Source organism: Saccoglossus kowalevskii, chromosome 20, assembly GCF_978046115.1.
Source record: "Saccoglossus kowalevskii chromosome 20, keSacKowa6.1, whole genome shotgun sequence".
Taxonomy (NCBI): domain Eukaryota; kingdom Metazoa; phylum Hemichordata; class Enteropneusta; family Harrimaniidae; genus Saccoglossus; species Saccoglossus kowalevskii.
The window spans coordinates 10,573,814-10,593,027 of record NC_140660.1 but is presented as its reverse complement, the minus strand read 5'-3'; the positions used below and the strand labels follow the sequence as shown (position 1 = coordinate 10,593,027).

Sequence of the window (19,214 nt, the reverse complement as noted above, 5' to 3'; positions counted from 1 at the left end):
ATATCTTTGCATTTACTCAGTATTGACAGTTGAGTAGAATCTTATATTCAAGGAAGAATTTGAATTGTCAACCCAAACAGAAGCTTCTCTCTGATTGGTCCGACTGTTTAAAATTAGCGTTGGATAGCCAATCAGGTATTATGTTGTAAATTTCTTTGCATTGACTCCATATTGGCAGTTGAGTAGAAGCATATATACAAGGAAGAATTTGATTTGTCAATACCAACAAGCTGCTTGATTGGTCTGACTGATAGGTTGGGTAGCCAATCAGGCACAATCTTGTAAGTAGTATACAAGGAATAATTTGATTGGTTGAAAAAACCTTTCAACAAACAAGCTGCTGTCTGATTGATTGCCTGTTTTGACAGGCTTCACAATGATTTGAAATTGGCATAGTATCGACTGACGAACAGCCTCAGATTTGTAATATGTAAATCATGTCCATATATGGTAGTTATACATGTAAACAAATTGTCTTTGTCATGTTTTGTCTTTAATAACCAGAACATGACTATTATTCATCCAAAATGTTATTGTCTTCATGCAATCTTAATTTTACATTTCACACCATGTATTTACCATATTACCATATAAGTATTTATCCAGTTCACAATTAATCACAAGATTAACAACAAATTGGCTTTTTCGATGTTTGTTTTAATAAAATTGCTCAAAATACAACCATGTCATACCTTGCCAAGTAAATGAGATTAAATCCCATTTTATATTTTTTTTTTCATTTTTCATAATTTTATATTTTTATATTTTCATAATTTGTTTTAAATATTTTTTTTTAATTGTTTTACTGTACACGCTTTAATTATTCACAGATTTTAAATTTCGCTATTTTCGCTGAGAACAAAATATGCTAAATTAATTATTAGTCATATGAACAAATAGAATAACAATAGAACATATGGTTTCCCTGCCATGAACATCAAATTAAAAAAATTAAATTCTAGTGAAAATAAATGCTTTCACAGTATTCTCACTACTGTACATTGTTTTTGTTTCAGTGATGATACTGGGTGTAATATTTGCCAGAAAACGTTATAATCTTGCCAAGTATTTGTGCGTCTTATTGATCGTAATAGGCATCACGTTATTCATGTATAAAGATAACGTGTCTAGTAAAGACGATGATCATACATTTGGTATGGGTGAAATGCTCTTGGTAAGTACTGTATATGTTACCACTATAATCTTTTAAAAACCAAAACAGCAACAGTACGGTCCAAGCGTAACTTGAAATTCATCTACCTGTAAGCTGGCTTGCTTAAAGCACGGTGATCGTCACGTAGCCCGTGTTCGAATTTTATGTAAATTATTGATGACAATCATACTCACTTTAAAAATGATAAGTTTTTATAAAAAGGCAATGCCAGCTACTAGCCATCTTGGAAGTTGAAGTGTGGCGGTCGTCGCGCAGCGCAGCACAGCGCTTGTTCGAATTTCATGTAAATAAACAATGTATTTTACACGCGTTGTATACGTCGCTGTGAGTCCCTTATCGAACAGGACGCGGCACAACGACTGCCGCCCTTTAACTGTCAAAACTGTCGCATATCTGAATTGATCTGTATTCCCTGGGGGCGGAGCTATGTTACCGTACATTCTACACTGCTGATACGTGCACCACTGTACCATGTATTTCTGTCGTTGAAAACAGTAAAGTCAAAGAAACAGCACAAACTCAACTTTGTAGTAATCCTGGGCAACCAAATTTTGATACTGTGGAATACTTTATTTTTGCTGGAATTAATTTTTGCTGAAAAGGCTTTTTGGACGTTTTACTTGGAATTTATTTTCACTGATTTTTTATGAGATTTATGTGAAATATAGAAAAAAAGTATATTTGCTGGATTTTATTTTCACGGAATCATCCCTTCAGCGAAAATAGCGAAAATAAATTCCAAGCGAAGATAAAGTATTCCACAGTATTTTGCGCATGTATCTTATTACACTATCTCAAAGTACAGTTTTCTGAGAGTTCATCGTGATGGTTACCAGGTGGTAAAAATGCCCAGATGGATGCCCCTGAGAATAACCTGCCTGGATATGTCTCATGTTTGTAAACATTGGTAAATCTGTATTTATCCGGCTAAGTGTCCAGGGTCCTGATTTTGGAAAATTGACATAAAATAGGAATCATTTGAATTGGGATTTTTCTGCCGAAAAACACGTCCAATACGCGTGAACTCAAAATGAATTAAAATGTCAGGGGTTAAACTGCGTAAAATGATTTCCAGTCTGGACAAATTACAGATCAACTGTCATACAAGATCAATAATAATTTACAAATTTACACAGTGAAAATTCATAGTTGTTTGAAAAAATTTTTCAGCGTCTATTTGTACCTTCATTGCCTCTTCATCAAAGTCCAAACCCCCAAAGTCCATGTTGATGTCATTGTTGCCGTCAGACAAAATCCCTACAGCTTCGTCCTAAATTTCGTTGATGTCGTCGCTCACAATTTGGACTTAGCACTTCTAATCCACTGATTTCGCAGTCTGTCAGCTTGGGACTTTTAATTTATTTCGCATTAAAGAGACAAGACAAATGGGGTCGCTCTGATACAATGGCACACGATGCTTTTGTTTCCGACCTTTAAGCATCCGCTTTACCGATTGGCTAAGAATTACATCACTACTAGTGTTTCATCATAGAGGTCAAGTCAACATTGCTTTCTTATCACACTAAACATTTATCAATCATGGTGAAAGTTATTACATGTGCTAACATAAGTGAAAATGTCATGCAATTGTGAAATTTAAAAAAATCATCTCCATTTACCGAATTTATTTTGCCCTCTTCAACATATTTTTGAAGGGTTAATGTGGTAATGACTTGACATCTGTATCTGAATAAATTACTGTAAAACATGTTGAAAAAGGTGGCATGTAATTTTAGCGAATTGTGGTAAAATGCCGTAATAGCGAAATGTTGATTTAGCGAATCTCTGTCATTGTTGATTTCTTAGTTTGGTGGCCATTTTGAATTGATAATAAAGTCATTAGCGACATCTTGAATTAGCGAATCAGTTCTCTCACTAAATTCGCGAAAAAGACATGTTTTACAGTATTCAACAACTTTGACTGTAAAATTAAGCAGATATGGTGTAGTTGGTGCAATTTGAAATTCAATTGAATCATAGAAAAAAAATGTAGGAAGTGGGCTCATCAAAGCTCTACCTTTTCAATATCTGCCCAAAATTTCATCTATTTTAATAATTCACTCTTAGGACTAGATATACCTTGATCTATTATGCAAAAACTTTTCTTGCAATATCACCTATATTGTGAATGTATTTGGTTCAAAACAAGGACAACGATATTTTACCTTCAATTGTTTCTAAATATGCGCAAAATTTACAACACATTGAGGGCGCTGTCTCTAAATATGCAACAAATGAATACCTTGAGGACGCTGTTCTTTAAATATGATCAAAATTAACAACACATTGAGGGCGCTGTCTCTAAATATGGCACAAATGAATACCTTGAGAACACTGTCCTTTAAATATGATCAAAAATAACAACACATTGAGGGCGCTGTCTCTAAATATGCCACAAATGAATACCTTGAGGACGCTGTCCTTTAAATATGATCAAAATTAACAACACATTGAGGGCGCTGTCTCTAAATATGCCACGAATGAATACCTTGAGGACGCTGTCCTTTAAATATGATCAAAATTAACAACGCATTGAGGGCGCTGTCTTTAAATATGGCACAAATGAATACCTTGAGGACACTGTCCTTTAAATATGATCAAAATTAACAACACATTGAGGGTGCTGTCTTTAAATATGGCACAAATGAACACCTTGAGGACTCTGTCCTTTAAATATGATCGAAATTAACAACACATTGAGGGCGCCGTCTCTAAATATGCCAGGAATGAATACCTTGAGGACGCTGTCCTCTAAATATGATCAAAATTAACAACACATTGAGGGCACTGTCTCTAAATATGGCACAAATGAATACCTTGAGGACACTGTCCTTTAAATATGATCAAAAATAACAACACATTGAGGGCGCTGTCTCTAAATATGCCACAAATGAATACCTTGAGGACGCTGTCCTTTAAATATGATCAAAATTAACAACGCATTGAGGGCGCTGTCTTTAAATATGGCACAAATGAATACCTTGAGGACACTGTCCTTTAAATATGATCAAAATTAACAACACATTGAGGGTGCTGTCTTTAAATATGGCACAAATGAACACCTTGAGGACTCTGTCCTTTAAATATGATCGAAATTAACAACACATTGAGGGCGCTGTCTCTAAATATGGCACAAATGAACACCTTGAGGACACTGTCCTTTAAATATGATCAAAATTAACAACACATTGAGGGCACTGTCTCTAAATATGCCAGGAATGAATACCTTGAGGACGCTGTCCTCTAAATATGATCAAAATTAACAACACATTGAGGGCGCTGTCTCTAAATATGGCACAAATGAATACCTTGAGGACACTGTCCTTTAAATATGATCAAAAATAACAACACATTGAGGGCGCTGTCTCTAAATATGCCACAAATGAATACCTTGAGGACGCTGTCCTTTAAATATGATCAAAATTAACAACACATTGAGGGCGCTGTCTTTAAATATGCCACAACTAAACACCTTGAGGACGCTGTTCTTTAAATATGATCGAAATTAACAACACATTGAGGGCGCTGTCTCTAAATATGGCACAAATGAACACCTTGAGGACACTGTCCTTTAAATATGATCAAAATTAACAACACATTGAGGGCGCCGTCTCTAAATATGCCAGGAATGAATACCTTGAGGACGCTGTCCTCTAAATATGATCAAAAATAACAACACATTGAGGGCGCTGTCTCTAAATATGCCACAAATGAATACCTTGAGGACGCTGTCCTTTAAATATGATCAAAATTAACAACACATTGAGGGCGCTGTCTTTAAATATGCCACAACTAAACACCTTGAGGACGCTGTTCTTTAAATATGATCGAAATTAACAACACATTGAGGGCGCTGTCTCTAAATATGGCACAAATGAACACCTTGAGGACACTGTCCTTTAAATATGATCAAAATTAACAACACATTGAGGGCGCCGTCTCTAAATATGCCAGGAATGAATACCTTGAGGACGCTGTCCTCTAAATATGATCAAAATTAACAACACATTGAGGGCGCCGTCTCTAAATATGCCAGGAATGAATACCTTGAGGACACTGTCCTTTAAATATGATCAAAATTAACAACACATTGAGGGCGCTGTCTTTAAATATGGCACAAATGAATACCTTGTGGACACTGTCCTTTAAATATGATCGAAAGTAACAACACATTGAGGGCGCTGTCTCTAAATATGTCACAAATGAACACCTTGAGGACACTGTCCTTTAAATATGATCAAAATTAACAACACATTGAGGGCGCTGTCTCTAAATATGGCACAAATGAATACCTTGTGGACACTGTCCTTTAAATATGATCGAAAGTAACAACACATTGAGGGCGCTGTCTTTAAATATGGCACAAATGAACACCTTGAGGACTCTCTCCTTTAAATTCAATAGAATTAAAAAACATTGAGGGCGCTGTTTCTAAATATGCCTAAAATGAATACCTTGAGGATACTTTTGCTGGTTCCTGCCTCAGGTGTCATGGCGTACCAAGCCACAAGAGGCCGGTAATTAGTAACGAATCCGGTATTCTGATTGGTCCATCACTTTTTTGTTGGTTGTTCTATTTCCCTTGGTTACCTGACGTCAGCGCTTACGCTCGTGGCCGTTCAGGGGTTTTCTTTTACTTTCGAAAGTTCAGTAAATAAAAAAAACTGTTTCTTTTGTTATAAAATTGCACAGAACATCTCAATCAAATATGTAAATCTAGCAGGCAGTATGTATGAGCATGGCTTTATTGTAGCATTGCGATTACTAGTTACCTGCATCTTACCTGCCATTCGCAAAGGACGCCGGAAACCAGCGAAGAGGACACTGTCCTTTAAATATGATCAAATTAAAAACACATTTAGGGTGCAGTCTCTAAATATGCCACAAATGAACACATGAAAAGTTTTTTTAATATGATCAAATTGAATTGTGAACTGTCATCATGTTGCGAGAGGGTGTCACCTGCACACATGCGGGAATTGAGTCCCAAACGACGATAACAACACACACTAAAAATGCAAAGGCTCATGGGTAGATGCTTGTTTGTAAACAATGACGCACTATGGCCACCTGAAGCATGCGCAGGTGACGACTCCCTCGCTTTAAAGTAATAGCAATCTCAGCTTTTCATCAAATGAAATGAATTAAAACAAATGTGTTTTCATCTACTTTAGGTGAAACGAAACCAGAATACTCAGAATTTATTCATTTTGAAATAAATTGTCCTACTGGGCAATATATGGATTTTATCAGCTTTACTTTGTCATGGAACATTAGTTTTATGATTTCACACAATAAACCAATGAACATTGTCATGTGATTTATGATCAAAAAATTATGAATAGGCTTCTACTTAAAGCGGGGGGTGGGGGGTGGGGGGGTGTCTTCACCTACGCATGCGTCAGATGGCCATAGCGTGTCATTGTTCACAAACGAGCGTCAACTCATGATGCGTTTTTAGCATGTGTTGTTATTGTCGCTTGGGACTCGATTCCTATCCATGCGCAGGTGATGACCTCCCGCTTCAAATATTTGTAATTTGTTTTTCTCCTCTGCATCATGTCAGAATTTGCTATTTTAAAAAAAAAAAATGTTTTTTTTTTTTTTTTTTAGATACTATCACTGACTCTGGATGGTGCTACTGGGGCAATACAGGAACGAATGAGAAGTGAACATAAGACTGCACCACATCCAATGATGTTCAACATGAATCTATGGTCTATGTTGTATTTGGCTGTAGGTAAGGATCATAGGTCATAGGTCAATCCTTCCTGATACTGTAGAATACTTTATTTTTGCTTGGAATTTATTTTTGCCATTTTCGCTGAAAGAATGATTCTGTGAAAATATTTCACATTAAACTCAGCAAAAATCAGTGAAAATAAATTCCATACAAAACGCCCAGAAAGCCTTTTCAGTGAAAATTAATTCCAGCGAAAATAAAGTATTCCACAGTACTTTATTTTAGCTGGAATTAATTTTCGCTTGAAACCATCTTTTGGGTGTTTTGTAAGGAATTTATTTTCACTAATTTTGACGAGTTCAATGTAAAATATAGGAAAAAAGGTATATTCGCTAGATTTTATTTTCGCTGACACATTCCTTTTGCGAAAATTGCGAAAATTCATTCTAAGTGAAAATAAAGTATTTTACAGTACCTAAACTAGAGTTACTCTAGAATGCTTTATTTGGAATTAATTTTTGCTGAAGTAATGTGAATACTGTAGAATACTTTATTTTCGCTTGGAATTTATTTTCGCTATTTTCGCTGAAGGGATGATTCCGTGAAAATAAAATCCAGCGAATATACTTTTTTTCTTATATTTCACATTAAACTCATCACAAATCAGTGAAAATAAATTCCATACAAAATGCCCAAAAAGCCTTTTCAGCGAAAATTAATTCCAGCGAAAATAAAGTATTCCACAGTATCCAATTTTTGCTATATTTTACATTCAACTTGTCAAAAATCAGTGAAAATAAATTCCATACAAAACATTGAAAATGTCTTTTTAGCTAAAATTAATTCCAGATAAAATAAAGTATTTTACAGTTTTAGATATGTTCATAGTCGCTAATGCCAAGTCAAGAATAAAATTACTTTGTTAGGAATAGCATGTATAAATAAACTGCTGTAGAATACTTTATTTTCGCTTGGAATTGATTTTCGCTATTTTCGCTGAAAGGATGATTCCATGAAAATAAAATCCAGCGAATATGCTTTTTTTCCCTATATTTCACATTCAACTCGTCAAAAATCAGTGAAAATAAGTTACATACAAAATGCCTTTTCAGCGAAAATTAATTCCAGCGAAAATAAAGTATTTCACAGTGTTTCAATAGAGAGCTGTTATCACCATCATCCCAAAATTACTAATTTCTTGTTCAAAGCCAGAAAATTGTACTGAAATGTACATCAGGAAATGAGCATAACTACTTGGACCACAAAAAACGTGTGTGTCAGTAACATATTAATGTAGAGGACGCTGTCCTGAGAAATGGATTACTATAAGATAAAATCCTTATGGGCGAACATCTGTTGATTGCCAGGCCGAAAACTCTCTGAGGGGGAGTGGGTGGTACTTTGGGATGATTGTTGAAACTCCCCTGTGTGAGTAACAAGATTACCCCTGCGAGTGTAACATATATACGTTTGGTTGTTCAGGATTACTTTTGAGTTTTTGTTGTTTTCTTGAATTTTCACTCGACCAGCGTTTCACAGCAGCGTGCACAGAGCCCATAGAAATGCATGTACAGTGGTGCACATCTTAGCAACGTGGAACGTCTTGTGACGTAGCTCCACCCACCAAGGATAGAGCAATTTTGAGTCATTAACACTTTTACAATACAAGACTGAATTATTTGCTGGGCGTTATTTTTGATATACAAAATAATCCTAGTAATATAAAGTTAACAAAATAATATTCTCTTTCCTTTACACACCCAGTAAAACCAATATCAGGTCAGCTGACACTAAACCCGAAAATGTATTCATTTTCTTCATTTATTTACAGTTATTTATTTATTTTTTCATTTGATTTTTTCAAAGGTATTCTATTAACTGGTGAAGCCATTCCGTTTCTTGGCTTTGTTTCAAGACATCCTGATGTGATTCCTCTAATGGTATTATTTGGATGTACAAGTGCCATAGGACAAGTAAGTCAAACCAGTTTTATTAGTTAGTGTCATCCAGGAAAATTTTTGGTTGAATGATACCATATATTTACAAGTGAAGCAATTTTGACAACTGACAATAACTGCTGCTTCAGAAACTGAATCTCAGTTTCCCACTAAAATAACTAAAGGCAAATTTTCATTAGTGCCCTCTGGTTAGGGCACTTTGTTTGAACACTAGAGTGAACTTCCCTAAAACATAGTCTTCAAAACCTAGACTGAATGTTCTTTTTCAAAAATCACTGATACACAAAAAAATATTGTCAATGTTAAAATTAAATTTATAATTATTTCTAAAAATGTAGCCCTAAATAAATAATTGTTTATTTTTTTAATTAACAAATGTGGACTATTTTTTATTTTTATTCTGCAATTGCCATTAAGTAAGTGATTTTGAAAACTAAGAAGTAAAAAAATAAAAAAATCATATAATTATAAGCTGTTTCTATGTGCCTCAAGTCACTTACTGTAAAATACATCATTACATATGTACTGCAGTTTATTTTGATTCGTCTCTGAAATCAAAATTGATACTTCCACATCCCATATGCAAATGAGGTCTGAGAGCAAACAGAGTAGTCCCTTTGGGAGTACTGCTTTTTGCAACATAGCAGAAATAAACAATATTAAAAAGTTTGATATTTTTTTCTTGGGGTACATGAATATACTGTGAAATGAAATTTGAACAACAGTAATGGTACCTTTAGCCAGTCACTTATTTTGACAAAAACTAATTTGCATATCACCCATGCAATAATTGAGATGTGATGTATTCTGCTGTACTTTTACTCGCTTCGCTCCTGAAAGAACGACCACAGGATACACTGCATCACTCGTGAAAATAACTTCCATATGCAACGAAAGCCACGTGGAGGGTGTGGGGGTTCTGTCATATTATTTTCGCTTGGAATTAATTTTTACTATTTTTGCTGAAGGAATAATTCAGTGAATATACCATATTTTCTATATTTGACATTCAACTTCCCTAGTAGTCAACACGCTGACACAGATTTATTTTCGTGGATTTTGACTCTAGACTTTTATAAAATCTGTTCTGTTAGAGGGCACAACTTGTGGTATCAAAAGATTTCACCTGAAATATAAATTTATTTCCTACGATGCTTTGTTCCGAAATTTCCTGGTTTCTCATTTTTTTTTAATATCAATCTTTCAACAGATATTCATTTTTATAACTGTATCCGTTTATGGGCCCCTTATGTGTTCCATTATTACGACAACAAGAAAGTTCTTCACCATTTTAGCGTCTGTTATCATCTTCGTCAACCCGTTATTAGCCAGGCAGTGGCTTGGCGTCCTCATGGTGTTTGCTGGACTTGGCGTCGACAGCGTTTACGGAAAAACACAAACCAAGCCGAAGCCGAAGTCTAAAGAGCATTCGGAAAAGTAGGTAGACATTACTGTGCAGAGAATGTTGAGCTCTCAGGTTGCTGGGTTATTGGGGCGTGGCTAGATAGACAATACTGCGATACGAAATGGTTAGACGAGAATCTATTAGCCTACTGAAGTCTCTGAGACTAAATTCATACAATGTAACATGAATAATCACTTTAATTTGTTGCCTAGGTTACTGTAAAATACTATATTTTCGCTTGGAATTAATTTTCGCTATTTTCGCTGAAGGAATGATTCAGTGAAAATAATATCCAGTGAATATACTTATTTTCCTATATTTCACATTCAAACATGAGTGAAAATAAAATCTACACAAAATATCCAAAGTCTTTTCAGTGAAAATTAATTCCAGCTAAAACAAAGTATTTCCCAGTAATACTGTGGAATACTTTATTTTCGCTGGAATTAATTTTCGCTGAAAAGGCTTTTTCGGCCTTTTGTATGGAATTTATTTTGACTGATTTTTGATGAGTTGAATGTGAAATATAGGAAATAAAGTATATTCGCTGGATTTTATTTTCACGGAATCTTCCCGTCAGTGAAAATAGCAAAAATAAATTCCAAGCGAAAATAAAGTATTCTACAGTATACTGTGTATCGCTTTATATTTTCATGACTCGGTGAAAGGTCTGAAATATTGTAGTAGTGAAAATATGTGAGAGTGGGGGTTGGGGGGTGGGGTCATATGACATTAAGGGTATGCAATGTTTTCAAAATTTAGTCTTCACGAGCATCGTTAAATCGTGGAAATTCCTCACAGCAAAAATTAAGCGGTTTACAGTACGCTAAGTTTGATAGTTGTATGTTGGGTAGTTACCGTAATTATGCGATACTTCAGATGGTTTACGGTTACATGACGACATTTGTAATTGCTTAAAGTGCGGTAGTCGTCGCGCTGCGCATGTTCGACATTTGTGTTGATAAACATTGATTTTTCCAAAATCCAATGCGCTCTTCAAATGGAAATCACAAGTATGAGGTTTAACCTGGGCGCGACTTGCACTGATTACCGCCGGCGACTCCTTCGATACCTTCCAATCACATGAAAATTACCTAATTAAAACCTGGAAACGTCTCAGTTCGTACTCGTTGATCTGTGCAACAGTCAAAGTCGCCATCTTTGTTTATATAAGACCCATATATCTCACATGCGCAGCGCAACGACTACCACGCTTTAACTATGACTAGACCCTTGATGCCAACGGATGTCGATCTAGTTGGGAGAGTGACAAGACTTGTTTTTTACACTTCAAATAGTGTTTCATTCTTTTTCATCATTATGCTGCTCCTGTTCCCCTGGTATATGTAACTATGGTTATTGGAACAGTGAACACGATGACGAGGGAGTATGGTACACTATTTGAGGGGCAAACAACAAATCTCACTCTCGATGAGATCTTAGCAAATATTTGCATTAAATTTCATTCACTGGGTGGCTTTGCTGTGCATGATTGTAAAGGTCTTGGCGTCTTCAGTGATGGTATAGATTCAATGCTTGAAAAGGGTCGATTTTAAGATTGAGGTTACAAAACCAAAACTTGGCTTAAAATTTCTTGTCTTAAAACCTCATTCTTCTTGTCTAGTTATCAGGTAGCCAAGCAAACAGATAACCCCAAACTTGTCTGTAGTCACGGTAACTCTTATGAATCTCAGTCGGTGCAAAATTGATTTCTTACGTCAGCCTCTGGAGCTTTCTCACCTTTGTAAAATATGTGATTGAACTCCCTAGCTCTTAGGTTATTAATAGAGCATCCCTAGCTATCTGTATATTCTACTTACTGTAAAATAATTTATTTTAGCTGGAATTAATTTTTGCTAAACAAAATTTTGTATGGAATTTATTTTCTCTGATTTTTGGCAAGCTGAATGTAAAACGTAGAAAAAAAATGTACATTTGCTGGATTTTATTTTCACTGAATTATTTCTTCTGCGAAAATAGCAAAAATTAATTCCAAGCGAAAATAAAGTATTCTACAGTATACAGTATTTCTTATAATTTCACCACACCTCATAATAATATTAAATGTATGTTAATATTTCCAGTGAGTCATTCCATTTTCTATCTGTACACTCTTTGTTGAGTTTCAATTTTTGACACTAAGAAAATGCTGTATTCAAATATAATATACTGGAATTCTGTGGCGTTTTTTCATTAGCTTTGAATGTACAGACTTTATTTGTTTGTCAGTGTTATGTTTTGTATTGTTTTTATTTTTCATTTCATGGTCAAACCAGATTTTAATAAAATTCTGTGTTTTATTGAAGTTTGCATAAACCTGAATCGCAAATTGACATTTCATTGAGAGCCATGCAACTTGTTTCTGCACACAAGTAATGTTTCATTTTCTGCCGTCATCATGTCAACTGTTCAAAATACTGTAAAATACTTTATTTTAGCTGGAATTAATTTTCGCTGAAAAGACGTTTTTAGGTGTTTTGTATGGAATTTATTTTCACTGATATTTGACGAGTTGAATGTAAAATATAGAAAAAATGATATATTCGCCGGATTTTATTTTCACTGAATCATTCCTTCAGCGGAATTAGCGAAAATTAATTCCAAGCAAAAATAAAGTATTCTACAGTACCATGCTTATCCACAACAGGTGAATAAATAGTTGACTTGATGACGACAGAAAGTAGATTACTATTTGTGAAGGGAAAAGAAGTTGTGTGGGTCTTACTGAGATCTCGCTTTGGGAGAAGGTTTATTTTGTTTTAACAAGCATTGCACAGTTGACTGAACCCCCTAGTTTGCTTTCTTCTTGTGCAATTTTTAAAGTGATTCAATGTCAGTTTCATCTTATTCTTTGTTTTACTTACCTATATTACTAGAATTCGATGCATTTGGGCTGATTACTGTAAAATACTTTATTTTCGCTAGAATTAATTTTCACTGAAAAGGCTTTTTGGGCGTTTTATATGGAATTTAATGTGAAATGTAGGAAAAAAAAGTATATTCGCCGGATTTTATTTTCACAGAATCATCCCTTCAGCGAAAATAGCGAAAATAAATTTCAAGCGAAAATAAAGTATTCTACAGTACTTCACAGTATTTTAGATGCGTGGGGGTTTTGAAAAAGCACTAACTACTAAAATCAATGTTAAGTTGTGCTCAGACTGTAATGTATTTCTACATTTGTTTGCTGCATCAGAGCATGGCATTTTTAACATAAAAAGGAAAAAAAAATTGTCAAACAACTCTTGCACTAAATCATGCGTTCATAATAGTGGGCTCTTCCATTTTATATCTGCACTCCCATATTCATAAGTCTGACATTTGGTGTCAGGAAAATATATGGTGAGGTAATCCATGGATAACTATATACATGTAGGCCTTGCAAAAAAGAACTAAAAAATGTTTCTGAGCAAATTGCACACTGACCGTATATTTCAATTGCATGGCTAGCTTGAATTTCCTGTGTTTTTATGGTTGAAAATCTAGAATAAATCTGCCATTGAAACTCAACAGGGGCTGGTGATATCAAATGGAACAGCTCATTGTCTATTAGTTATGTATCAGATTTTGTAAACACTGAACTGTTATTCCACATTATTTAGTGCATATTAATTATGATTTAGCAATTGCAAAATAAATCTAAAGCGACTTTCACATCAACTTGCCACTAAGAATAAATATACAGTACGGTCTCTGCCCAACCTTTCGCACACATTTATTGCAATCTGATTGCTTGACATTTTCCATCAAAAAGATCGATTATCAGGAGACAATGCCTAATACACAAACAGCCTATCCTCAAATATTGTCAGTTCAATGTCATGGTGCACTAGTGGAGTCTCGACTCGGTTTCTATATTTCTTTCTTTTTTGTTTTACATTGTGTTGTGTTTTGAAATATCATCTGTACTTTATCATTGAGAGTGATTAACTTCAGAGAATTTGGAAATATTAAACAATTTTACTGAAAATATTTAATTTACAGTTTCTTGTTCATTAATATGGAAATTATTACCTGACACTGAGGGCGCTGTCTCTAAATTATGCCATCAGTAAACAAGTCAAGGGTGGAAACTTGACAGTGCATTATATTAAAGGGTGGTAGTCCCATCATGCATGTACGAAATATATGGGTCTCATACGAACAAAGATGGTGACTTTGGCTGTTGCGCAGATCGAAGAGTACAAACTGAGAAGTTACCAAGCTTTAATTGGGTAGTTTTGTTGGTGATTGGAAGGTATTGAAGGAGTCACCAGCGGTAATCAGTTCAAGTCGTGCCAAGGTCAAACCTCATGCTTGTGATTCCATTAGAAGAGCGCATTGGATTGTGGGAAAATCAATGTTTATCAACACATTAAATGTTCATTACCAAAGAGAATGTTCATATGTGGACTGTCTTGTTTTGAGATGGGCGGGGGGGGGGGTGGGGGTTCTGTTGTTAATTTGTGGCATATTTGGAGATGGAGCCTACAAATGTGGTGTTAACTTGTCACATTTTTTGACACTGTCCTCAGTGTAGTTTTTTTAACATGAAGCATATTTAGAGATGATTCCCTGTGTTCGCATTTATTAGAAATGTCTGTGTTCAGGGTTGATTAAATAATATTAACCATTGTAATGCCAGATGTACTTCAAATCATTTTTAGCAATTTTGAAGTCGGTTCATGTCATTGGTCATTTTCAATTTTGATGTTTTACCAGTAACAAAATTATTCAAAATGTTGTCAATGATGGATGTGATTGGATGAAACACTACAGCATCATGGGTAACTAGGCATTTTTTTTGGATTTTATTTCAGTGTTTAAAATGAAGACAAGCAAAGTGCACCAGTAATGCTGCTGTGGACGAGTGGCAAATAATTCTAAGTTCCAAATATGATTGAGTTGCAGGAGGCCATTTTGATTTAACATAGTGTTGACGTGAAACACAACTTCAGGGCTTGTACATAAAGTGATGTTTCAAGTCGGACTAATCAGAGAGCGGCTTATTTGTTGACTGTGTTTTTTCAATGTATCATATTCTACTTTTTATATATGCTTTGACTCGTCTGCAATTTTAGATACACTTCTCTGATTTATTGAGTCAGCCGTTGGTAACTGACTGGTGCATTCTGGGAGAATGCTCCCAGAATGCTCAATGATGTCTGAATATGGCGAGACGATTTTCAATCCACGCATGCTAATTTGCATATTGTTAAATGATGACATGTATAAACAAATTTTGAAAATGCCCTGTTCGACATGACATTGAAAATAACTGGCTTCTGGGCTGTGCAATCAGCCTATCGATGTTGCTCAGAAACAACTCATATATTGCAAAGTTAGGCAGCAAAAAGATTTGATTCACAAAGCAATGGATATATCTTGACCATGTACATTGATTTGCAGATGCATCTACAAAGTCATATTGTAAAGTTAGGCAAAAGAGATTTGATTCAGAGAGTTGTGGACATTGATTGGCTGGTAGAACAATACAATCATGTAAAGTTAGACAAAAGAGATTTGATTCAGAGAGTTGTGGACATTGATTTGCTGATAGAACAATACAATCGTGTAAAAGTTAGGCAAAAGAGATTTGATTCAGATAGTTGTGGACATTGATTGGCTGATAGAACAATACAATCATGTAAAGTTAGGCAAAAGAGATTTGATTCAGATAGTTGTGGACATTGATTGGCTGATAGAACAATACAATCATGTAAAGTTAGGCAAAAAGTATCGCTCTGAATCACACAAATAGTCTTCTGGTGATGTGCATTTATTTGCAGTTATTATAAATTATATAATTATGAATTCAGAAATATGACATGTTGACTGTTTTTTTTAGAATATATGTTCTATCCATGATCTCTCATACCTGTGATCAATGTTTTTACATGTAATCATAATTGTTTCTTTTTTCTTTACAATTCTATTCGGGTATACGAATTTTGTGCAAATCATTTTACAGAACATGCTGAAGGTGTTCAAAATTAGTATACGTGTCGTTTGAAAAGTAATATTTACACTACCATCACTATGTACAGTATCGTTCTACAAATACTAGGTATTAAGGGGTGAGCACGTTTACTGCAGAGATAGGGGTGCCTGGAGGGCAAGTAGGAGGAGTATTACGGTGAACTTCCCAAAATCGTATAAAATCGTATTACTTTACATTTTATTTTAGTAAAGAATATTAAACACCACCAGTTCCCTCTTTTCATCACAAACAGTCCAGTATATTGACTGCACATCCCTCATTCTAAGGCAGCATCACATCCCTATAAAAACACTGAAAGGCGGTCTATTGTTATCTAAATAGATGATACAAATAATATTTGAATATTAAACAAACCGCAGCACTGAAAGCACATTAGAGTGAATTATTCACTGTTTTGAACAAACGCACTAGCGAGATGGAATCCTTTCAATCAAAAATCGAAATGATAGGCGGAAATGTAAAGGTTGCATTGTGGGCAACATATCGTAGTGTTTCTACCGCATTTTTGCGATCCGTTTCCACCTTGGATGATGTTGTTGTGATCCACGAGCCATTCCTAGAGGCTGCCTGTTTCGATGAGGACAGAACCATTGACACTGTACGTTACAGCCATGAGCCGAATAGACCGGGGTTGACTTTTGATAGCGTGAAGGCAAAACTTGAGGACTAATTTCGTGGAAGTAAGGCCGTATTCTTCAAGGATCATGCCCATCACATAATACCACGTATGGAGTGTTTACCAAATAATTATATACATTCCTTCCTAATCCGACAACCAGCCAAAGCATTACGATCCCAATTCATTGTGACGAATACCTGTGCTCAGGAATCGATTAATGATTGGTCATGATTTCGTTCAGAAGAATCCGGATTCCGTGAATTGTGGCAGTTGTACACCTACGTGAAAGACATTCTTGGACAAGATCCAGTGGTTGTGGATGCTGATGATTTGTTGAATAATCCTAAGGAAATCATGAATGAATATTGCAACAAAGTTGGTCTTGAGTATAAAGAGACTATGGTGCACTGGGGCACATGTACATTCCAAGACTCATTTTTTGGAGCACATGTTTGGTTTAAAACCCTTAATGAAAGCTCTGGCTTTTTAAAGCCTACCAATGATCCACCAGGTGACGATGTCTCTCTTCCAGAAGTGGTTCTTCAATCAATTCGTGATTCTGAACCATACTATCAGCAATTGTACCAGTTTCGTATTCGACGGAATGAAACATAACATTGTGACCAACCCAGGTTCCATTTGAATGATTGTAGTTCAAATGCTTTTGATTATATTTATATTTTCGTTAAACAATACTAGGAATATATTAGGTAATACATGTAAAGAAAAAAACTATGTTATGTCTCAGAGAAGCCTAGGATTCAATTATTATAATTCTGATATATCACTTCCACGAATCCGGTACTGATACATTTGCTGATAACATGAATGGATTGGAGAACAATGTCTGGTATATCTTGGTATGACGTCGCTATAGATGCTGGGTATATAGTATCAATTCATTGAACTAATTTTTGATATTGACATTCCATTTACTACTTTTCCCTCATCCCAGTGAACCATCCTGTCCTGGTACTTCAGATTTATCTTGTTAAAATCTTCCTTCATCAAACACAGCGCATGCGCGCAATATATTGTGATCGAAATGCATTAGACGACTTTCCAATTAAGAATGAATGTTTGAAATTATCTGCCACAAAATCAAGATGTGACATTAAAAAATGTGCAAATTATTTGAAGATTACAGTGCTACAGTGAGGATGGTAACACTCAAATTTCTTCGTCACTTCACGAAATATCACTCCAGTCGTTGCGATGTATCAAATACACTTTGTCGGCCGAGACAAACAGACTGTAAATGGTTGGTGAAAAACGACTAACCCTTCCAAGGTTGATATGGAATATTCAAACGCCGTTGAAACGCATCGAAGAGTTGTCCACAATGCTACTCAGTTATTATTGTAATTTGCCATTTGGAAACTAGAGTTTAAATAAAATCCTGGTCGGTAAACGCTGAACAATGTGACTGTGTTCTAAATCCAGTAATCTGGGTTGATGTGTCCAATGAAACTGCGGCTTACAATATCACAATATCATACGTGAATTGGTACTACTTCATTTTTAGTTCATATCAATATGTATTTATTATCACAAACATGTGTGCAGTTTCCCAGTGAATAATTACATAATTACAATGTCATTTCAAATCCCAACTTCTATGTTACACACACACGCTTGCGTATGAATGATGTTGTGTGGGTGACAATATTATTTTTGAACACCGAGGCTACAATAATTGTTTCAAGAGCCTTGCTTTCAAAAATAAATCGTGATCGATCGATGCTATATTATCAAATACTGCTCTGACATGACCTCCAATATTAAACAAGCCACCAACGTCGATTACTACATGCTATGCTGCTGTCACTACAATTAACTGGTGTCACTTGAGCTGAGGAGTACATCCATGTCTCCCGATGGAAACTTGTCTGTACCGCAGTGCCGGCTACTCATAATAAATAGCTATAGAATAATACATATCAGCATTAAATTGCTGTGATATATAGCGCATGTAAGTTGTACCATGATTGCAGATATAAGTCTTATAAATTCGCAGATCGACCTCTACAATTATCGCTCTCTACTACCTGTGTCATTCCCTCGAATATACCGTTGATACATTGTTGATACAAGGCTCATGATTTCAAATGGATTAAAAAACAACACTTTTAAAGACATATCCTCTTGTTAAAACTTCTTAAAATGACGATAAATAAACTTTTGACATTGTGTCTTGTTATTCAATTTACCTGATGTCATATAGTCATATATGGTTTTCTGTTATGTTCCATGTTCAATGCCTTCAGTATGGTTTTGGCAGCATATACTGGTTTGCAACAGTTACGTCAGTTATGAACATTAATGTGTTCAGACGATCATAAAAAATCGTCTTATGTCGAATGTCTTCATACCAGCACAAATTGAATTTTTCTCC

The 19,214-nt window shown here is 35.2% G+C and overlaps 2 protein-coding genes across 2 annotated transcripts in view; both read left to right on the top strand.

The window, feature by feature from the left end:
- The window catches only part of LOC100374243 (solute carrier family 35 member B1-like), a 31,253-nt gene extending 15,232 nt beyond the window's left edge, over positions 1 to 16,021 (top strand). Inside the window, exons 4-8 of the mRNA XM_006822204.3 lie at positions 1,017 to 1,174; positions 6,788 to 6,914; positions 8,724 to 8,830; positions 10,026 to 10,252; positions 15,020 to 16,021. Coding sequence (XP_006822267.1) covers positions 1,017 to 1,174; positions 6,788 to 6,914; positions 8,724 to 8,830; positions 10,026 to 10,252; positions 15,020 to 15,026 — 626 coding nt within the window. The 3' untranslated portion in view covers positions 15,027 to 16,021. The remainder of the gene's footprint in view (positions 1 to 1,016; positions 1,175 to 6,787; positions 6,915 to 8,723; positions 8,831 to 10,025; positions 10,253 to 15,019) is intronic.
- A 621-nt stretch (positions 16,022 to 16,642) lies between these two features.
- Positions 16,643 to 19,031, top strand: LOC146729989 (uncharacterized). Its single transcript, XM_085494360.1, has 2 exons — positions 16,643 to 16,798; positions 17,057 to 19,031. The coding sequence occupies exons 1-2, from the start codon at positions 16,643 to 16,645 to the stop codon at positions 17,432 to 17,434; spliced, it is 534 nt and encodes a 177-aa protein (XP_085350486.1). The 3' UTR covers positions 17,435 to 19,031.
- Positions 19,032 to 19,214: the final 183 nt, after the last annotated feature.